Raw genomic sequence first — 20,102 nt, forward strand, 5'->3', positions numbered from 1 at the left:
CAAGAACTAGGTTGAATAGCATGGTTGATAGGGCATCTCCCTGTCTTACTCCCATGTTGATGTTAAACAAGGGAGTCAGTTCTCCATCTACTCTGACTGCGGCTTTTGAACCCTGCAATGTCATTTTTATGAGGCTGATGTATTTCTTAGGTATACCTAGATTACAAAGATCTTCCAGCATTTTGTCTCTTTTCACACTATCAAAAGCTTGTTTAAAGTCTATATACATATTATATAGGTCTATGTCGTATTCATAAGCTTTTTCTTGTATCGTTCTTAGTATGAATATGTTATCTGTAGTGGCTCTATTTGGTCTGAATCCATTTATTATAGGTAGTTTTATTATAGTAAACATTAATATTCGAAATGGTGCAATTACTGAAATTAAAGGAAGATATTGATAAATGATTATCTGCTGTATAGCATTTTGATAAATTTATATTTAAGTCTTCTTGGACCTCTGTAAATTCTGTGATAGAAGAAGAAATTCTGGTGGAGTTAAATTAAACTCTTCGTCAATATCCATCCTTTGATTTTTCAAATACACAGAATTTTAAACAATAAAGTAAATAATGACATACAATGACACTAATGACAGATAGTACTAACAGCGGCTACTTCATTTTAAATTAATTTTTTAGTGGGAATATAAATAGGTATATGTTGCTTACACCACAGGTCACTGCCAATCACAGAGCGTTTAATTAATTTATGCAAGCAATGTACAATTATGTTGTGTTGCCTATAATAAAATCGTTTATTAATAGAAAATCATTCATTAATAGGGGTCATTAATCAATGATTTTGAGGGTGTTAAAATTGATCACAAATGGACGGTCGATGAAAAAATAATTTAAAAAGTCGAATCTACATTCTGGTCGGCATCAGGAGAAAGAAATTTCTCTCTCTTTCTTCTACGGTTGTAATCGTATTTATTGTATCAACGTTTTAGAATTTTTCCAATTATTCTGTCATTATGTTTTCTATTTAGATTTCAGGTAATAATTAATTCCTGATTATGCGTTCCCTTGTCTACTACTTCCTCAAGTTGTTTTATAAATTGTTTCTTTCTTTATATCATATAAGTAATCCAAATAAAAAATAAAATAAAATACATTTTACCTCTTTATAGAAGATTCATTAACACGCACAAGTATTACAGAATAATTACGGGTCTAATAAAGAGGTTTATTAAAACAGAACACTCGCTGCGCTCATTACATTGCCTTCGTTTTTACATTAACATGAATAAATTTATTAATCGCACCTTTCGCTTACCTTTATATTTTTGCTTCCCTCGACTATAAATACTGCAAATTCTTAACATAACTGAGGAACTTATGTTCCCTATATCATATCCGGAGCAATAATTTCGACATGATTTAAAACAACGGCATGGCGCTGCTTTAATAAGTTATGCGTTTTTGTACAAAGTGAACGCAATACAAACAGGATAACGTATCTTAAAGGCTTTTAAAGAGGTATTAAATAATTACGCTTTTGAAGAATTTCAATTTTTAATATGATTATTAAAAAATAATTATTGGTACGAGAAAATTAACAATTGTTATAAGAAGATTGAATAAAGTCTAGAATATGTCCAATATATACAAGGAAAATCAAAATCTATTACCAAAATGTATAACAGAATTGTTTAGTTAAAAGTGTATTATAACCAGATCTCGGATTTAAAGGCGATTAAAAAAAGAGGAAAAAGGCGCTCATACAGAGTGTCCAGAAACTCTTCTGACAAACGTAGACTAGGGATTCCTTAGATAATAGTAAGATTATTTAATCCTATTAACCTAGTCCGAAGCTTCCTAAGGGAGCTAGAGCTCTTTGAAGATGGCGCCTTGTAATTAGTTTTTTTTTAATACCTTCAGAACCGTTTTAGTTAGAAAAACTAAAACTGGTAGGATTATTTATCATCTAGATTTGAATTGATTCCATTAATTTCGAATTTCTAGTACCGGTCCTAGGCGTCCATTTTGAGTAGGTAAACGAGTATTTTAACGGATAATTTTTTTGTCTTTAACTTTTAAGCATCCATTACACTAGATTGTTAACTTTTCAGGTATCTGCCATGTATGTCACAATTTTAAAATCTTCTGTAGGAAGTATCTTACACAACGAAAATTTATATATATTTTTTTTATTTTACAAAGTAGTACTGCGACAAAAAGAGTTTCCTGCTCATGAAGAATTCGATAGATGGTTACAAAATCAAAAAAATCAAAATAACAATTTTTTTCAGGTATATTTTGTTTTCGACAAAGATACATCCACAAAAAATTTTTAATGTGCATAATGCACAATATAATTTGTATGTTGGAGACAATCTCCAACATAAGTTACAGTCCTTTGAAATGTGGTGTTACAGGAGGATGCTTAGAATAGCATGGACACAGAAGAAAACTAACACGAAAGTATTGCGAGAAATTGGCAAAGAATGCGAAATAATAAACACAATAAAAATAAGAAAGTTACAGTATCTGGGACACGTAATAAGGGGAAAGCGATATGAACTGCTAAGGCTAATAATACAGAAAAAAATAAGAGGAGGAAGGAGTATAGGAAGAAGGAGAGTGTCATGGTTAAAGAATTTAAGGGACTGGTTTAAATGCAGTTCTATAGAACTCTTCAGAGCAGCAGTAGATAGAGTAAAGATATTGATGATGATATCCAACCTCCAATCGGGAGACGGTACTTAAAGAAGAAGACAATCTCCACGTTTTTCAAAAAATTACGCATTAGGATAGGTTCAGCATAAACGTCTGGATAGGAGTAATTAACGAAAAACCTTCCTTCTTGTCAAAATCATATTAAAATTTTTTGCTAAATTAATTACCATTACTTTTAGGTTTAGGATTTAATTGTTGACTGAAGATTATCTCCTAACTTTACTGACTGACTCACATAAATTTTCCTCTTGTCTTTCTAATAAAGTAATTGGAGTAACTATTATTGTATAATTGTTATTGCTATAGGATAAATTAGGGAGAGATGCTGAGAAAAATTCTAAATAACGATTTTTTTTTGTAATCACATTTATTAAGAAACCTGAACATGCAACGACATCGTCTGTTAATATAGTGTAACTAAGTCTTAAAAATGAAACAATATTTGGTTTCCTAAAAAATTATATTAAACAACAAAAATATTTTAGGATTCACCATATTACCCGTACTACTGTGGATTAATTAATGCGTAATATATGGGTGAGATAGTAAAGTCAACAATATGAACGGCATGATATTTTTTTGTGTCTAAGTAAGAAGTTTACAGACATATAATTCTTTCCATATTTCGTACAGTCTATGTGTTACCAAATCTGCCACCGAGCACACTTTATCCAGTCAACAACTTTTTTAGTATATTTATATTCTTCACCACATCCAATACAGTATTCCTAATCGTCTTCTTCATCTTCATCGACATCATCATTATCCAGTTCTAGTTCACTTTCCCCATCTGATGTATCAGATATTTCTAGTTTCGCTGGTTTGGCTTTAGTTTTTGACTTCTTTCTTGTTTGCTTACTGTTTGCTTTTTTTATCTTCTTGCATTTCTGTTGAATTTTTTCCTTTAGATCTTTTTGGGTCAAAGCTAAATTTCTTGACTTTTTGCAAACCGCTTCGACGCAAGAGAGGTTAGGTACTGGAGAAATGTTTTCCAATATTTTTTCCGATGTAACGTCATCATTTGGGTTGAAACTATCAGTTCAATGCAAGTCTCGGGTCTATCCGATTGTAGTGAGTCAGTTAAAGGGATATTTAATGGTTCAGGTTCATAAAAAATGTTTGTAGTTGATGCCTGATCAGAAGGGCCTAGTTGGGGAATACTTGAATGATATGAGAGTTAAATAGTACAATACCGATGACGCAAAATCCGGAGATCCCATTGCTTACAGTTTCTGCTTTTGACCACGCTTTTTTTTACCAAAAATTTACACATTATTGGTGACCTCGGTCTGTTGGTCCTATAGAGACATATCGCTTTATATATCCTTATAATCACGCATTCTCGAGACGTTTTTTAACACAAAAAGATCTTCAAGCAGAAATTGAAAACCTCTCAAATCATGCATCTGAAATCATGATCAGAAAATGAATCCGAGAAAAACCTCATGCCAATCAGCGAAAAAAATATCGCTTTCTTTTCTATCTTTTCTTATCTTATCTATCTTTGCTATCTTTTCGAGCGTTGTTCTACGAGAACGGTTTATTACATAACATTATATAAAAAGTGCAAACACTTTTGATTAAAATTATCTCGGCTATATTTCTTGTTTGAAACATTTTTTTTTCAACAGCGCGGCATACACATTCTTGGTAAATCGATGTTTTCCCTTCACTCAAAGGGTGTGGCAAGACAATCTTGGCGGTTATATACCATTTGTTAGCAAAATTATTTATTAATTTTTTCTAAAAACCGATTAGCGGAGTAGAAATCGAAACTTCAAATTTCTGGGTAAAATGTATCAGTCATTACAATCAATTGTGACTTATTCCCATATAAACATAGTATTTAACTCATATCATTAAGTGTGTTTAAGAAATTCTAATGATAGATAATAATAATTCAAGACAAGATAGAATATACAAAATATTTACATTATCATTTTAATGTCATCTATTTGAAAATGTTTAATATAATGTCTGAATTGTCAATATTAATGATTTAGATAAAAATAAATTACTGAATAAAATATTTTTTTACCAAGTAACAAAAACAAAATTTGTTTAATTTATTAGTAATTTGTATTTTGAGAACGATTTCCGAAGTGGAAATTGGAATGCCAAAATAAACTTAATTAAAAGTAAAACTGTGGTTTATTCGCAAAAAAAAGATAGTAAAATGCATTAAGGTGGCACAAGAAAATAGCTTCAGAACAATATTAATATTTAACTTTAGAAGTAGTGGTAGTACAACTAGTAGAAATTCCGATAAAGTAATTTTATGTTAAGAAAGTCACTTATATGGATCCATAACCTTGCGTAAAAGTTAGTAATGTCCCCCGTATAAAATATTTTGTATCTGACTTTTAAAATACGTTTTATGTACTTTTAAAAAAAAAAGCAAATAAAATTCACGTCTGTGAGTAAAATATTATTTTATTATAAAACGGAAGAAAAATATAAGGACGAATTATAAAACAACCTTTTCTGATTTTCTTAAATTGTTTCAGTTCCACCGGAGAAACTGAGCGTACTAGACGAGACCGGAGTCCACATCCCGGATTATATCCTCGGACCCTATAATGAAGGATCTTCCATCAATATAACATGTGTTGCCACAGGAGGTAAGATAATATAATAATCCTCTTTGAGTCCCTCCGCAAAGACCTACCTTATGTTTCATTTAGAACGCCTCATTTCATTTTCTCCTAATATAGTGAAGTAGTTTACGAGGCGGATGTTTAATATACTGTGTAATGTTTGCTTTGTTGCAGCCGAGATTTAAAATAAAAAAAATAATAGAAATAAAATAAAAAATATCAATATAAATGTTTATTATATATATATATATATATATATATATATATATATATATATATATATATATATATATATATATATATATATATATTATATATATATATTTACACGACCCGACTATAGCTCCTCTTTTCAAAATGCGGTTATAAGTCGTCTTCTAGAAGGAGTGAATATCTTTAAAATATTATTCGTGTATATTAAATTTTTTGCAATTCTTATAATGTATCGAAAATAAAAACATTATAATTTTTTATACAATTACCAAATTAAAACCAATTGGTCTTCCATCTAAAATTACTATACATACCTCCTCCAATGTATATTAAATTAACAAAATAAATCTTTCTGCTATTCAAAATATACGTCAAAACTACATTACAGTGGTTTACTCCTCCAAATATAAATCAGAGACTAAACGACGGTGGATACATAAACCAAATAATATATTAGAGTATATTTGGCGCTAAAAAATCTGTAAGCCTAACGATTTCTAACGTTTTGTTTTGTAGTGATAAAATATTCTTTATTTATATTACACGTGTAGTGCACTGGAAACTCTAGGTATGTACTTATATAATTTTTATTTTGTTACAGAACGGCTAATAAATACAATTTAATATTGTTTCAATTTAATAGGTAGTTGGATTGAACAAAACTACTAGATAATTATGCAAAATAATATATTTTCTGTCTTCTCCACATTACACATCAGATATTTTTGTACACTTTACAAATATATCTGAATGCATCTGACATTTCTTCCGTAAGTTTAACATTTAAGAGCATTTTATTCTCAAATATGAACGGTATGCGGCAAAATAAACAGTACTAAAATGCGTATGCCTCAGATTAGTATGTGTCATGCGCCGAAACGTATTAAGTGATTTCTGAACGACGTTATAACTTATGTGAATGTCATGATAATTTTAGGTGCTTCAGGATGGTTCTCAGTTTTGCAGAAATTTTTTTTATCGTGGAGTACTATTTTCGATCATACGGAAAAGGTCGCGAAATCGGTCCAAAAAGCTTAAAATCAACAATAGTTTTAGCAGGACGGGCAATCTGTCACACGGTCAGTGAGTCTCTTCGAATACTGTTCAGTGATTTTCCATAGCCATCGCAATTATCAGGCCTAACCTAACTAACACCACATGATACGTACATGTATCTGTACAATGTCTGACATTCCGGAATAACAAACTCCAATTAGATTTTTTTAGTGCCAGAGGGCATCTTTAACATCTATTTTATCGGAAACGTCGTCGTGAATAATGTTGGTAAGGCTATATCATGTATACTAAATATATAGATATTCATATACATTTCAATATTTATTTCAGTACTGTTTATTTTACCGCATACTGTATTTCCCTACTTCAGTCACTTTTTACTATGAAAAATAATTTTAGGAAATATCCTTAAGTTCCACTCAATTTTATTGTTCACCTGACAGTATCTTCACACCTGAAGAAAGTGATAAAGATAACACAGATTCTCCAGACTTAGAAACTCCATCACCAGCTTCTGATAAAATGTTAGATTCCAATTATGTTCCCTTCGATGATTCTTCAGTAAGTGCAATAAAACTTTTAAAAGAATAAAATGTGTTGTGTACTCTGTAATATTGAAATGGATAACGGAAAAATATAATATTTTTTTAATTGGGTTTTTAGGAAAAGTCTTCAGGTTCTCCAGAAATAAATAATTCCCACTTTTGTCCAAAACAAGTTAACAAAGATGAGTTAAATATTGAGGTAAGTTTATTTCAAATATTTTAGCAATATAATTCAAAGCACATACTTTTTTAGGAACAATCTAATTCACCTTCGTCTTCTGTCAGCCTAAATATCCATCAACATGTGGAAGAAACTTGCAATATAAATACGAAGTCTTTAAAAAAATCTGTTTTTTGTTACTTTTGTGAATCAGTTGTATTAAATTTTCCTAGACATATACTACGAAATCATCAAAGCAAATTAGAAGTTAAAAAAATTTTGGTTTACCCTCCAAGAAGTAAAACGAGAAAGCAATTGTTATTTGCTTTGAGAAAAAAGGGAAACTATTTGTTAGGTTCTGCAAATTTAAAACCAGTTAGAAAAGCGAGTTAGAAAAATAAGGGAATTAGCTAAAATTGTTATCGAACTAAGAAAAAATAGTTCCTCAATCAAAACGCTTTTTGACTCATTGAAACCAGAATATTACGATTCTTTAGTTTTTGCTACTAAAATAGTTTCAAAATATGATAACGAGAGCAAAACTTTTAAAGCTCCATCATTTGCTAAAAATATTGGCACTACATTAAAACAGTGTTGTGATATAGCACTTATGCTTAATGCGAAAAAGTCTGAGTTTACAGTTAAAAGTGCCAGCGCTAAAGCTGACTTAAAATCTTTAATACAAATAATAGAAGGAAATTGGAAATATGATATTTCCAGTCAAGCTGCAAATGATTTAGACATGAAAAAATAGAACAAAGTGACGTTAATACCACTAGCAAGTGACCTTAAGCTATTGAAAAACTGTCTCGTGCGAAGGGCAAATGAATCTTGTAATAAATTACAGAAAAATAATAATGATATTAGTCCTTACATGTTTCTGTTAGAAACTATATATTGCCGTCTAATCTTATTAAATAGAAGGCGCCCTGGTGAATTAGAAAGAATGACCATACAGAGTTACATTAGCGCTAAAGATAATCAATGTTATGAAGAATTTTCTGAAACAATTTCAGAAACCGAAAGAATTTTAATGAAAAGTTTTAGAAGAATAGTAATAAAAGGTAAAAGAGGACGTGGTGTACCCCTCCTAGTAAGTAAGGATGTACAAGAACACTTAGAAATGATTACAAAATGTAGAGATTTACTTTTAAAAACACCTAGTATTTACCTTTTTGTTAATCCAAAATTTGATAAACCAATTCGAGGGTATGAAGTAATGTCAAAATATGCTAAATTATGCGGAGCTAAAAATCCTAGTGCTCTTACATGTACAAGGCTGAGAAAACATCTAGCAACGCTAACCCAGTTGTTTACCACGTCGGAAAAAGACATGGAGTAACTGGCTTCATTTATGGGGCACACATTAGGAATTCATCGATCTTCATATAGACTCCCCGATGACATTTATCAAACTGTAAATATCTCTAAGTTGCTCCTGTTAATGAAGAAAGGTAAAGCAGGTCAATTCAAGGGAAAAAGTTTAGAAGAAATAGAGATAAATTTGGAAGAAGACATTATGGAAGATGATGATGGACATAATAACGAGGTATTTGGGGAACAAAAAAATGAAACGAATGATGTTATTGAATCAAAAGGTCCAAAAAGTTGTAATAATGAAAAAAGGGAATAATTGATATGAAGGCAAAAAATAAAAAAGGGTTTTAGTTCCGTGGACAGAAAATCAGAAGAAAGTAGTCAAAATGTATTTTAAAACCCACATTAAACAAAAGAGGCCCCCCAAAAAATCGGAATGTGAAGATCTGATTTTAAAAAATCCTGATATATTAAAAAATAAAAATTGGCTCAAAATAAAGGTCTTCGTTCAAAATGAATATAAAAAGTGTTAAATGTCCAAGTTTTTTTCGAAATTCAGTTTTTGCAATATATTCTGAGTTTTCGTTAAGTATTTTTATTTGTGTTTATATATTCAGTTTTGTTCATATTTTTATTATTTGTTTTTAAATATAAATAATGATTAAAATTAAATATTTATAACGACCATAGATACATGTTTTTTTTTTCGTTAGCCCTTGTTAAAAATTTACCGTTAGCCCTTGTTAAAAATTTACAAATGATTATCAATAATATATATATATAGCCCTTAAATATAATCAGATTCGTTTACAATATAATGTATATTCGTTTAAAATATATATATTATATTACTTTAAATATTAAAGAAAGATTGGAAGACTATTAAGTAGTTTTCGAATCATTATTCCAGAGGAGGACTAAACCACCGTAATATAAAAATAGGAAGAACTAAGGTCGGTAAACTATAATTTGAATATACATAACGAAATATACGCCGACGCTGGCGACACAACAAGTAATGTGGCGATCATATTGAACTAAAGTATTCAAACGTACAAAAACATGCAATAACTCATCCATCTGAAATTTTGCTCAATGGTTTAGAATGACGTTTAGACTTCATTTATAATGATTGCGATAAGTCCTCCGTATACGGAGGACCTACCACAGTGGAGGACCTATTATATGTAAATTTCCTATATAAGGAGGAGCTATCCACTGGTGCGTATATATATATATATATATATATATATATATATATATATATATATATGTGTGTGTAAATACTTTTTTCTTTTTGGGTGTGGTAGTCAATAAAAAATAGAGCTTTGCTAAGGCGTACTATTTATTCTGAATCCAAGCTTTCGGTGGTTTTTTGCCACCTTTATCAAGGTCTACAAAGAAAATTACTATGTTGTAACAATTTGAATGATGCAATAAAAAAGCTATAAAAAACTTACCCGAATGTAAGATTCGTGGCATAAATAACAACGTTAAATAACATGATATGTACTGAAATTGCAACTAACCTTAAAAATGTTACTGTTTAAAAAGACACTTTGAAAATTAATACATACGTTAAAAAGTTAAAAAACAAAATGAAAGACGACATGTTAAAACAGTCGTCGTTGCAAACTTGATTTCAGTCACATTTCACGAGCAGAAAGAGAAAGTGGGAGGACAATTATTGTTTATAGTTTGAAGAAAATACAAAAACAACTTTCAAACTGTATTTTCTTTTTAGAATTTATTGTTTCAGTTTTTTCTTTTCTTTTTAGAATTTAGTGTTTAATTTATTAAGCAATATTAATAATTATCCTTTGACGTTAAAAAAAAACTTTATGATATTTGCAATATGAATCAGAAAACTTTTTAATAATTTAATTTTAAAAACTTTTATAAAATTTATGGTATTTTAAAATAGCGATAATTTTTGATCTTCTGATACTAAGGAGTCTTTTATTTGAAACATACAAAAAATTTCTGTCATAAAAAATTATTGACTGACCTTTTAATTCACACACGACGATGTCTCCTTTCGACCAACACAGCCCCTTCTTGTTGATTATGTTAGAATCAAAGCCTTTTCCCTTCTAAGTATCAAATTATCAGCATACCAGCAACTCTTTCCCCAAAACACGAGCAGGCCTCTTTTATCATTACTCGTTCAACAAACTCCAAAATTCTCTCCTCTCTTTCATATACTAACAATCTCCTGACACCCAAGTATTTTTTTTACTTGGTGTCGCAAATATTTTTAATAGTTATAGTTCTTGTGACTTACTCACTTGGACTTTATAGAATCAAGGAGGTATTCGACTTCTCAACTTTGACCTATCTCTCGTTCCACCTTTCAGCCACCCACTTCTAACTATTAACACCACTGGCACTTGCTTCTTAACTGACTACACAAAACTTTAACTGCTTCTTTCGGATGACCTTCACATAATAATCTTTTCAACTCCAAACTTTCAAAACATTCACTCTCTTTCATTCCCATTCCAAACTTGCTAACCAATCAAAAAATTCTTATATCCCTCCTCTTATTTTACATCAGAAAAACCCAAGCATTGCTTCTGAACAACTTTCTTTAAAAATGATAACGGTTTTATCTTATACTTTCTAAATACAATAACTACCTGGTGGCTTTGATCTTTCCAGCGAAACAAAACCAAAGGCTTTTAACACTAGAAAGTCGGGCTTAGCATACCGACCTAGAAAGCCCGAAGGGATTATTTTGGCCCCAAGTTCCTAAATCAATAAAAACCAAGTTTAGAATTAACTATTTATTTGGGAATAAACAAAAAATAAAAATAAACAGTTCTAAGAAATTATATAAACTCTTGACGATAGAATTTGATTTAATTTTTTAGTTTCATTTTAAACATTTGGAACACCATACAGTTTGCAGTTTTTGGCATTTGCCACACATTGCCTTGTTACAGCCGTGGCACTCATTGGAAGTATGATTTCCTTTACAAAACATTTTTAACTGCCATTTTTTTTTTGCTAGTAACAGTGCTGGTGGTTGGTAAATCCGGTGGTGCTGGGTATAGTACCAGATTTCGGGAGGCAAGGTATGGAGCCCGTAATTCTTCACACAGCTGAAGAATAAACTTACGACGACTGATTTTACTTCCAGTAACTTCTTTATAAATAATCCATGCATTTATTGCTCCTAAGTCAAGAATGTTATAAAACACGTGCATTGGCCATCGTCTTGAAGCAACTTTTGTAGTATAAAGACGCGCCATTTGGTCCACTACATCACTCTCGTATTTTGTTTTATTATAAAAACTTACTGTTTGAGGAAGTTTTTTTCCATTTACAGCAACATCCACTGATTGATGTAATAAGCTCAACAAAAGCACATTTTTGTGACTCTTTCCTTGGTATGCAGTAAGTGTTATTTTTTCGTCGATCTGGAATATATGGGTAACATATAATTCTCCATTTTTACTCTTTACGCTTAGAGGAAATTCCTTTCTGTTGCGATTCAAAGTACCCACAAGACTTGTTGATTTTTTTTGCAATGCCTTGGCCAATTTTAACGATGTAAAGTAGTTATCTGTCGTAACATTTTCACAACATGTTCACCAACACTTGTATCTTTCTTGCGTAGATGATCAGTGCCAGTATAAGGGTAACCATTTACAATATATTTTGATTCCACGCATGTCAAAAGCCAAAATTTTATGCCAAACTTATCCGGCTTATTTGATATGTACTGTGTGAACGAGCACCTGGCTTTAAAAAGCAGTAGTTGTTCGTCCACAGTAAGGTTTATTCCCGGTTTGTAACATGCATCACTATTGTCTATAAATCCATTCCAAACCGCAGAGGCTAGAGCAAATTTGTCGGTTTTCAATCGTTCAGATCTCGTTTGCTTTGTCAAATCTGAGATATTTTATAATGTCCTTAAATCTGTCTTGTGGCATAGTTTGCCTAAAAAACTGAGGACCCCATATTGTTGACCACAAGCTGTTGGTTGGGAAATTTTTGGCGCCGTAGACTCCTCTTGCGTAGATAATAGCAAGGGCAGCCTCCAGTTCTTCCAAAGTTATAGTCCATGTGTCATTTTTCAAACATCGATGTGCTTCTGCAATAGTGCATTCTTTTATATGACGTAACATGCTGTCGTTGATTATTAGATGCCAAGCACTTACCACACAATTGTTCCTCACGTTCCTTTTTGAATACGACGTAGGACCTGATTCCTCTCGATAAATGTTGTGCTGGGCGCGACGTCCTGTAATGAGCAAACATTCAATGAATATGAAGATACTAAAAATCATAATCTTACCAGGTACTGATCCAGAATCAATAACTTTCCACGTTGTTTCTTCTTTCGATTGTTCGGTGTCTCCGATTTAAATAGTTTTTCCTTGTTGATCTCTTTTTCTCTTGTGACTTGGCTTGGATGCACTTGGATTCACGATAAAATTAGCTGACTCGTGCTGTTGAGTTGTAGAAGCAGTGTTTACATAAATTGGTGAGTCTTGTACAATAAAACTTTCTAACTGCTCTGAAGCATCAGAATCACTTGAATAATTATTTTGTGGTGGTACGTATTGTTCATCGTCTGACTCATTATTTTCTGCAAATTCAGATTCACCTCCCGAAACATCTTCTTGTATTTTTCGTATTTCTTCAAGAAGTTTAAGCTCTGATAGTCCACGACGAGACATCTTTACAGTCGTCTTGAATTTTCACAATTGAACGAATGTTTCAATATTCTAGAAACGAGAGTCAGCAGAACCTAATAAACCGCTCAATAAACAAAATACTTTCAAGGAACAAACAGTATGTAACAAAATACCTTCTAGGAATAAACGTACATAAACATAATTTTATCTATCCGACAGAAAGTTAAAAGAAATCGTCAAATTTCCGAGAGAACGATAATAATTATTATAGGGCCAGTTTGGCCCCTTCAGACTTCTATGGTAGGTTTGTTAGAAAATCCATTTAATAAATTTAGTAATCAATATTTTTTTGCGTTAAATAAGACTTTGTATCAAAATATTAAAAGTCATAAAATATGAAATTATTATTGTGTCAAATAAAAGAACTACAATAACTTCAAATCGCAACAGGGGCCAAATTGGCCCCTCCGACTTTCTAGTGTTAAAATATAACATCTACAAATACCGAGAAACAACTGTCTATTAACGTTTAAGTATTTACTAATGTTTTTTAGTCCTTCAAGGTAAAACTCATTGTGGATAAACCCACTGCTTAAAACTAACTTATAACAAATATTTACAAATCGATGTACAGGGCGTTGCAAATTTATGTGCCCGCGTTCTATAAGAAAATAAAATTTTTATTCTATCTTTGATTGATAAAATGAAACACAATATATATATATATATATATATATATATATATATATATATATATATATAACATTTATTAAACTTTTTTATTACATAATATTCATTTCCAAACTACTAACAGATATGTATCTTATGATACATATCTGTTATATGATAGTATTATCTTTAAGTTTGTCCCTTAGAATTGGGTTGTGAAATAATACGATTTTACAAACCCAGACTACTTATCTAGTCGTATCGAGATTTGAAACTACATCAATATTAAATTGATTAAATTGTGTATATTTGCACTAGTGGATAGTGGTCGTCGTAAATCATTAACTGCAGCAAATTCGTCCGTTCGTTGTTGTGTAATGTTGTCAAAGCACCACTTGAGCTGCTCGAGCGAATCATAAAACTAGCTTTAGGCCACACCAAAAACCGATTTTCCATTTTATCCTAAAATCTGATGTTAATAAATCTTCTAGAGGAGCTGTTGACTAAGTGATATAATCACTAAATCCGGAATGAAATTCAGCTTCATTTCGCATCGAGTTCGATATAACGTCAATATTTATAGCCGAGAGGAAATATTTCCAATTATTCATAGTTAATCTAAGCTACTAACTCTCACTTAATGAAATGGTGGATCGTAATCGGATAATAATAACAAAATTGAACCGTAAATATGAACCAGAATTGGATCCACTTGAAAACTGAAATTAAATGGGCGTTAAAACTGTACTTTGGCGAATACAACACACTCAATAATATAACCAATGAGAGAATCAAACCAAATAATACAATTAACTTTTATTCAAGTTTAGTTGTTATTAACTATCACGGCATCATATAACTTTAAACCAAAATTAAAACTACCAAAGTATTAATTATTACAGTTCCCATAATAGGAATTACTACCAAGATTCGAACTTTCATAAGTCTCTTACTGGTTTAAGTATTTTTTTTTGTTGATTGACTTATTTCGAATTTTTTATAAATTTTAAAATTTTTATATTATTTAACCTTTCAGTAGACATAATTTAATTTTGTGTATCAGTAGTCGTACACGGTCTACTACACCGCTCATAAAAATTGTCCTCTGGTTTCAAACAAAGATACTTTTTACAATTCGAACAAAAATATTTCGTTTTTCGATTTTTTTTCCATCCACAGTCACCACACCTCCCAATTAGTCTCGGAGTTCTTTGAATGGAATTTGGAATGTTACAATTGTAAATAACAAAGGAATTTATTTCTGTAACAATTAAAAGGTTGTAAAAAAAAACCATGGGCCATCTTATACTAGAACGTGCCCCATCATATTATGCGCATAATTTATGTACGGTATCAACACTGCTTTTTGTGCTGTTATATGCTAATATTATTACAGGTTTTCCGGTTACGGGATCAACGTCTTCTCCATAGTACATAGTGGAATATAAGAAAACCTGTCGGTTTTTTTTTTGGTTTATATCACACTAGTATTTCTTTTGCTATTTCTTTTGCTAGAGAAGCAATTTTCGCTCTCCAGGTGCTTATACAGCGGTGTAGAGACGTTGATAAGGACGTGTATTTGTGCTTTGTAGATTTTAGAAAAGCATTTGACAATGTCAATCATGAACAGTTGACAGATATTCTGCGAAAGACAGGTATTGACGACAAGGACATTCGAATTGTGGCAAACCTATACTGGGGTCAAATAGCAAGAGCAAAAATTGGCAACGAACTCACTAAAAGTGTGCAGATCAAAAGAGGTGTAAGTCAGGGTTGTATATTATCCCCACTCCGATTCAATATTTATTCCGAAGAAATATTTAATAAATGTATGGAAAATGCAAATGAGGGCATAAAAATAAACGGCGAGTTAACGAACAATATAAGACATGCCGACGACACGGTGATCCTTGCCAGTACCATAGACGAATTACAGCCTGCTCGACAGTTACGGATAAGTAACATACTAATTGACCATGTAGAATCTTATGTGTACCTTGGCACCAACGTAAATGCAAAATGGGAACAGGCCACAGAAATTAAGGCGAAAATAGAACGAGCTAGAGCAGCATTTAGCAATATGAAAAAGCTCCTCATAAGCAGGGATTTGTCTCTTCCCCTAAAACTACGTCTAGTTAAATGCTACATTTTTCCGATCTTACTGTATGGTGTGGAGGCCTGGACGCTGACGGAGACGCTCACGAGAAAACTAGAAGCATTCGAAATGTGGGTGTACCGACGCATTCTTCGTATATCCTGGACCGAACATGTCACCAACATAGAGGTAATCCAAAGAATCGGAAAGGAGAAAGAAATCGTGAATACAATTAAACAAAGAAAGCTTGAATGTCTAGGCCACATATTGAGACACGATAAGTACCGTCTACTGCAATTGATTGTCCAGGGAAAAATAGACAGTAAGCGAGGGCCAGGCAGGAGAAGACACTCGTGGCTCCAAAATCTGAGGAAGTGGTTCGGGCTCACATCGGTCGAACTATTCAGAAGCGCCGCAAACAAGATCAGAATTGTCATGTTAATAGCCAACGTTCGCAACGGACAGGGCACTTGAAGAAGAAGAAGAAGTATTTCTTTTGCATCAAACCCATATCAAACCAAGATCAACGCTGGTATATCACTTGTTAGTAGTAACATTTCTCTTAAATCCATAGATATGTTGACAGACCCGTTCCGCCACTGCCTTGGTACTAGTGTCTAGATAAGTATGTACCACCCACTTGGTTTTTGCCAACGTATACTTCCATGTTAATGGTATCAAATAACTTGCAAATATTTTTTACCATATCTATTGAGTTTGCTTGGTATGTACTGGCGGAACAAACACCGTCCTCTAACAGCCATCAACTTTTTGTCTACGGTTACGTAAGTATTGCGAATGAGAGAAACATTTTTTCCGATTTTCGTTATATATATAATAACGGATTTATTACGGCTGTCGCCGCTTCTCCGCCCCCAATTTCCATCTTTTTCTGTCATATGCAGTTGCCTCTTCTAAGTCTCTTGCCGCCATTGCTTCATCAATATCGTTGCGCCAACTTCTCCGTGGTCGTCCTCTCTTTCTTCTTTCAGGAGGGATCCATTCCAGTACTCTCCTAGGCCATCTGTACTCTGGCATTCTTTTAACATGTCCGAACCAGATTAATTGTTTTCTTTCTATGTCATCATTGATATTTCTCTCCATTTTCATTTCGTTTCTTATTTGTTCGTTTCTAACTCTCTCCAGTTTCGATCTACCGCAGCTTCGTCTCAGATAATCCATTTCTGTCGTCAAAAGTTTGTTTCTATTAGCTTTGGTGACGTCCCATACTTTCGATTTTCATTACACTTGGTAATAAGGTCTCCTATTGGCGCTAATTTAGCCAAACTAACTCTATCATACCTTGTTTTGATATCATAAGTTCACATTGACCTTAGTAAATTTTTGAATCTCGTGATGTTCATTTTCAGTCGTCGAAAAACATCAACACCAGTGCCGTCCGTTTTCTATAAGTCAGTTGTTTTAAGGTGACTTGCCTTTCTTATACCTGCAAGGCATAAGACAACTAAAATGGCACGAATTTCATCAATGTTTGTTACGTGTATATCTCGATGTCGACAGAACTCAAATAGATTGTTACAGATATCTAAAATATCGGTTTTCTGTCGGACACATTGTTTTAAACCCGAAAGCTGCAGAACAATATTTTCAGTTCGAGGTCTGACGTACTTAGTGGCAATATGCTTAGCCCATTTTGTTTTATTATATTTGCCCAAAAAATATAGACCAATTGCAAAATTTGTCTCATTATCTTATTCCTGTTCCGTATCGCTTCCCTCCAAGTTTTCTTCTACAGGATCTTCTTCTCCCGATTCCTCTTCATCATCATATTCATCACCCGTCGAAACTTCTTCAAAAAGTGCTAACAATCTGTTTTGTTTTTTTTTTTTTTCATAATCCATAATATCTGAAAAATAAAGTTTTATTATAAAACAATTACTTATAAGTCATAAACTTTTATTAAGTCTCTAGACGCACACGGTCTACTGCACCGGTTTTACAAATTACAAACTTACAGTTCGAGCATCAACACTGCAATGATACACAGTCGATAAATATACCTATCAAAAGAAGGTACATAGCCGCAGAAACTGGAAAGCTTCCGATTGGCTTTAGAATTGACCGTTATGGATCTCTACCGGTCTCCTAGACAAGCTGCGTCTACTGAAAGGTTAAAACTTGACTAATTTACGTACATATTTAATACTCTTACATAAAAAACCCCAGAACTAGTGAGTTTGTTGCAATAACAACTATCTAGTAAAATAATAACAGATCAATTGTCAGTGAAAAACTAGGATTCTGAACACATGGAAAGAAAACTTTCATAATTAAAGCTCGGATTTATAGGCAACCTTCTTTCAATATCTGAAAGAACATAACCACACCCTCAATATTTCAGACAACGTATCTCTTATTCACAATATTTCCCAAAAAAATTCCTAAAACTTGACTTATATGAAGATCTTGAAATCAAAGATAAGCGAAGAAGTCCAAAATGTATTAATCGTCATGTCTAATTCAATCGAGACATTTAACTTCTCCACCACCAACTATTCTCATGACCTATATCCTCTACATCTTCTCTTACACCAAACTTCCACTAATCTCCATCCTTTTGCCACTTGTTCATCTTTCTCAGTCTTCTCCATGCCTCTCTATCTAAATGCATTTAACTTTTATCATCACCCCCACCTTTTTTCAGTATTTTTAAACTTCACCTCTGACGCTTATGCATAATATTCTTCATCAACGAATGCTCCACAGATAGATCTCAAATCAGATAATTCTATTCCCTCTCTATAAACTTTTAACAATCACAAAATAAGAATAATCCCTTACTCATATACATCCCCTTATACTCATATACTCAGATAATTTCATGGTTTATCTAAAGCCAAGCCACATATAAGTATCTCCTATTTACCATTTACAATATTTTAATAATATCCACACTTTAAACATAACTGCTCTAACTAAATTCGCCAACCACCCCCCTTAATTTTCCTTTACAGTATACTTCTTTCTTTAACGACAAAAGCTTTCCTTAGGTTACAGTTTCAGACATCCAGAAGTCTTAGTCTCTTATCTGGTTAATTTTCCTATTAAAACAACAATAAAACATTACAAATTACAACTTTAGCAAAATATATTTACCCTATACCCATCAATTTTGTTATGCTTCCATATCTTGTCAACATACTGTTACGAACATGCTTTCGAGATGGCCCAGGTAACGGTTGCATTGCATCTCTAATACCCTTCCAGAAGCTTCTCCGCGTATCGAGTGCGAGAGAGAATAACCGGTCACGTAGGTGAATTAGAGGTGGGACAACGCCAGAATATTCTCGAACTTAGTAACTGTAGTATATATAGGTAACAATGTTAGAAGTAGAGTTTAGTCGATAAGAGAGTACCGAACTGTAAAGTTATAAATAAATATATGTATATAAATTCGAACCGCTCGTTTTATTTAATCACGCTACAGTGGTGTTACGGTGTGAGATTTGCAAATAAATTCAGCAGTGACTTTTGAAAAAGACTTTTGAACTTAAAAAGTATTATTCGTCGGGAACATCCGCGTAGTGATTTTTATATAAAAGAACATTTAAAAAGTACGTGTGTGCCTGACCAAAGATGCTGCTAGTAGAACTTTCAGTAAAACAGTTGCGTGAGCAGCTAGAAGAACGCGATGAAGACTGCAGTGGGTCCAAGAAGATACTCCAAGAACGACTGAAGACTGTGCTTAACAAGAATGGAGAAGACCCAGAGACATTCCATTTTCAGTCAGCAGAAGAAGCAGTTTTAATGAAGATAGAAGAAACTTCTAAAAAAACTGATGATAAATTCGAGACTGTTTCCAAAAGATTTGATGAAACGTCTCAAATTATTAAAGAAGTAGCTAGACAAAACGACGAGAAATTCGAAAATATGTCTAGAAGATTCGACGAAGTATGTAATCAAAACAATGACAAATTTGAAGAAGTCTCAAGAACATTCGATAACATACAGAAAAATGTAAACAACGTAGAAGAGAAGATCAAACAGTTAGAGAGCATGATAACTAATACAAAAGTGCTACCAGTAGTTAACACAATAGCCTTAGATCCGGTAGTGAAAGAAGAATCACCTAGAGACGAAACGACGTATAATATGAGATTCAAATTGCCACCATTTGATGGAAAGTCTTCTTGGTCCATAT

The 20,102-nt window shown here is 32.4% G+C and overlaps 2 protein-coding genes across 2 annotated transcripts in view; both read left to right on the forward strand.

The window, feature by feature from the left end:
• LOC140444330 (protein turtle homolog B-like) overlaps positions 1 to 20,102 on the forward strand; it is a 984,236-nt gene that overhangs the window by 129,871 nt on the left and 834,263 nt on the right. Inside the window, exon 4 of the mRNA XM_072536081.1 lies at positions 5,189 to 5,302. Within this exon, the coding sequence (XP_072392182.1) occupies positions 5,189 to 5,302 (114 nt within the window). The remainder of the gene's footprint in view (positions 1 to 5,188; positions 5,303 to 20,102) is intronic.
• Positions 6,632 to 7,967, forward strand: LOC140443104 (uncharacterized). Its single transcript, XM_072534176.1, has 4 exons — positions 6,632 to 7,069; positions 7,172 to 7,252; positions 7,307 to 7,601; positions 7,711 to 7,967. The coding sequence occupies exons 1-4, from the start codon at positions 7,031 to 7,033 to the stop codon at positions 7,965 to 7,967; spliced, it is 672 nt and encodes a 223-aa protein (XP_072390277.1). The 5' UTR covers positions 6,632 to 7,030.

Source organism: Diabrotica undecimpunctata, chromosome 6 (genome assembly GCF_040954645.1).
Source record: "Diabrotica undecimpunctata isolate CICGRU chromosome 6, icDiaUnde3, whole genome shotgun sequence".
Lineage (NCBI taxonomy): Eukaryota > Metazoa > Arthropoda > Insecta > Coleoptera > Chrysomelidae > Diabrotica > Diabrotica undecimpunctata.

Coding starts and splice junctions, on each gene's coding strand:
- LOC140443104 (XM_072534176.1), top strand. CDS start 7,031: ATGTTAGATTCCAATTATGTTCCCTTCGATGATTCTTCA. Junction 7,070..7,171: donor TTCCCTTCGATGATTCTTCA/GTAAGTGCAATA, acceptor TTGGGTTTTTAG/GAAAAGTCTTCAGGTTCTCC. Junction 7,602..7,710: donor AAAACCAGTTAGAAAAGCGA/GTTAGAAAAATA, acceptor ACGATTCTTTAG/TTTTTGCTACTAAAATAGTT.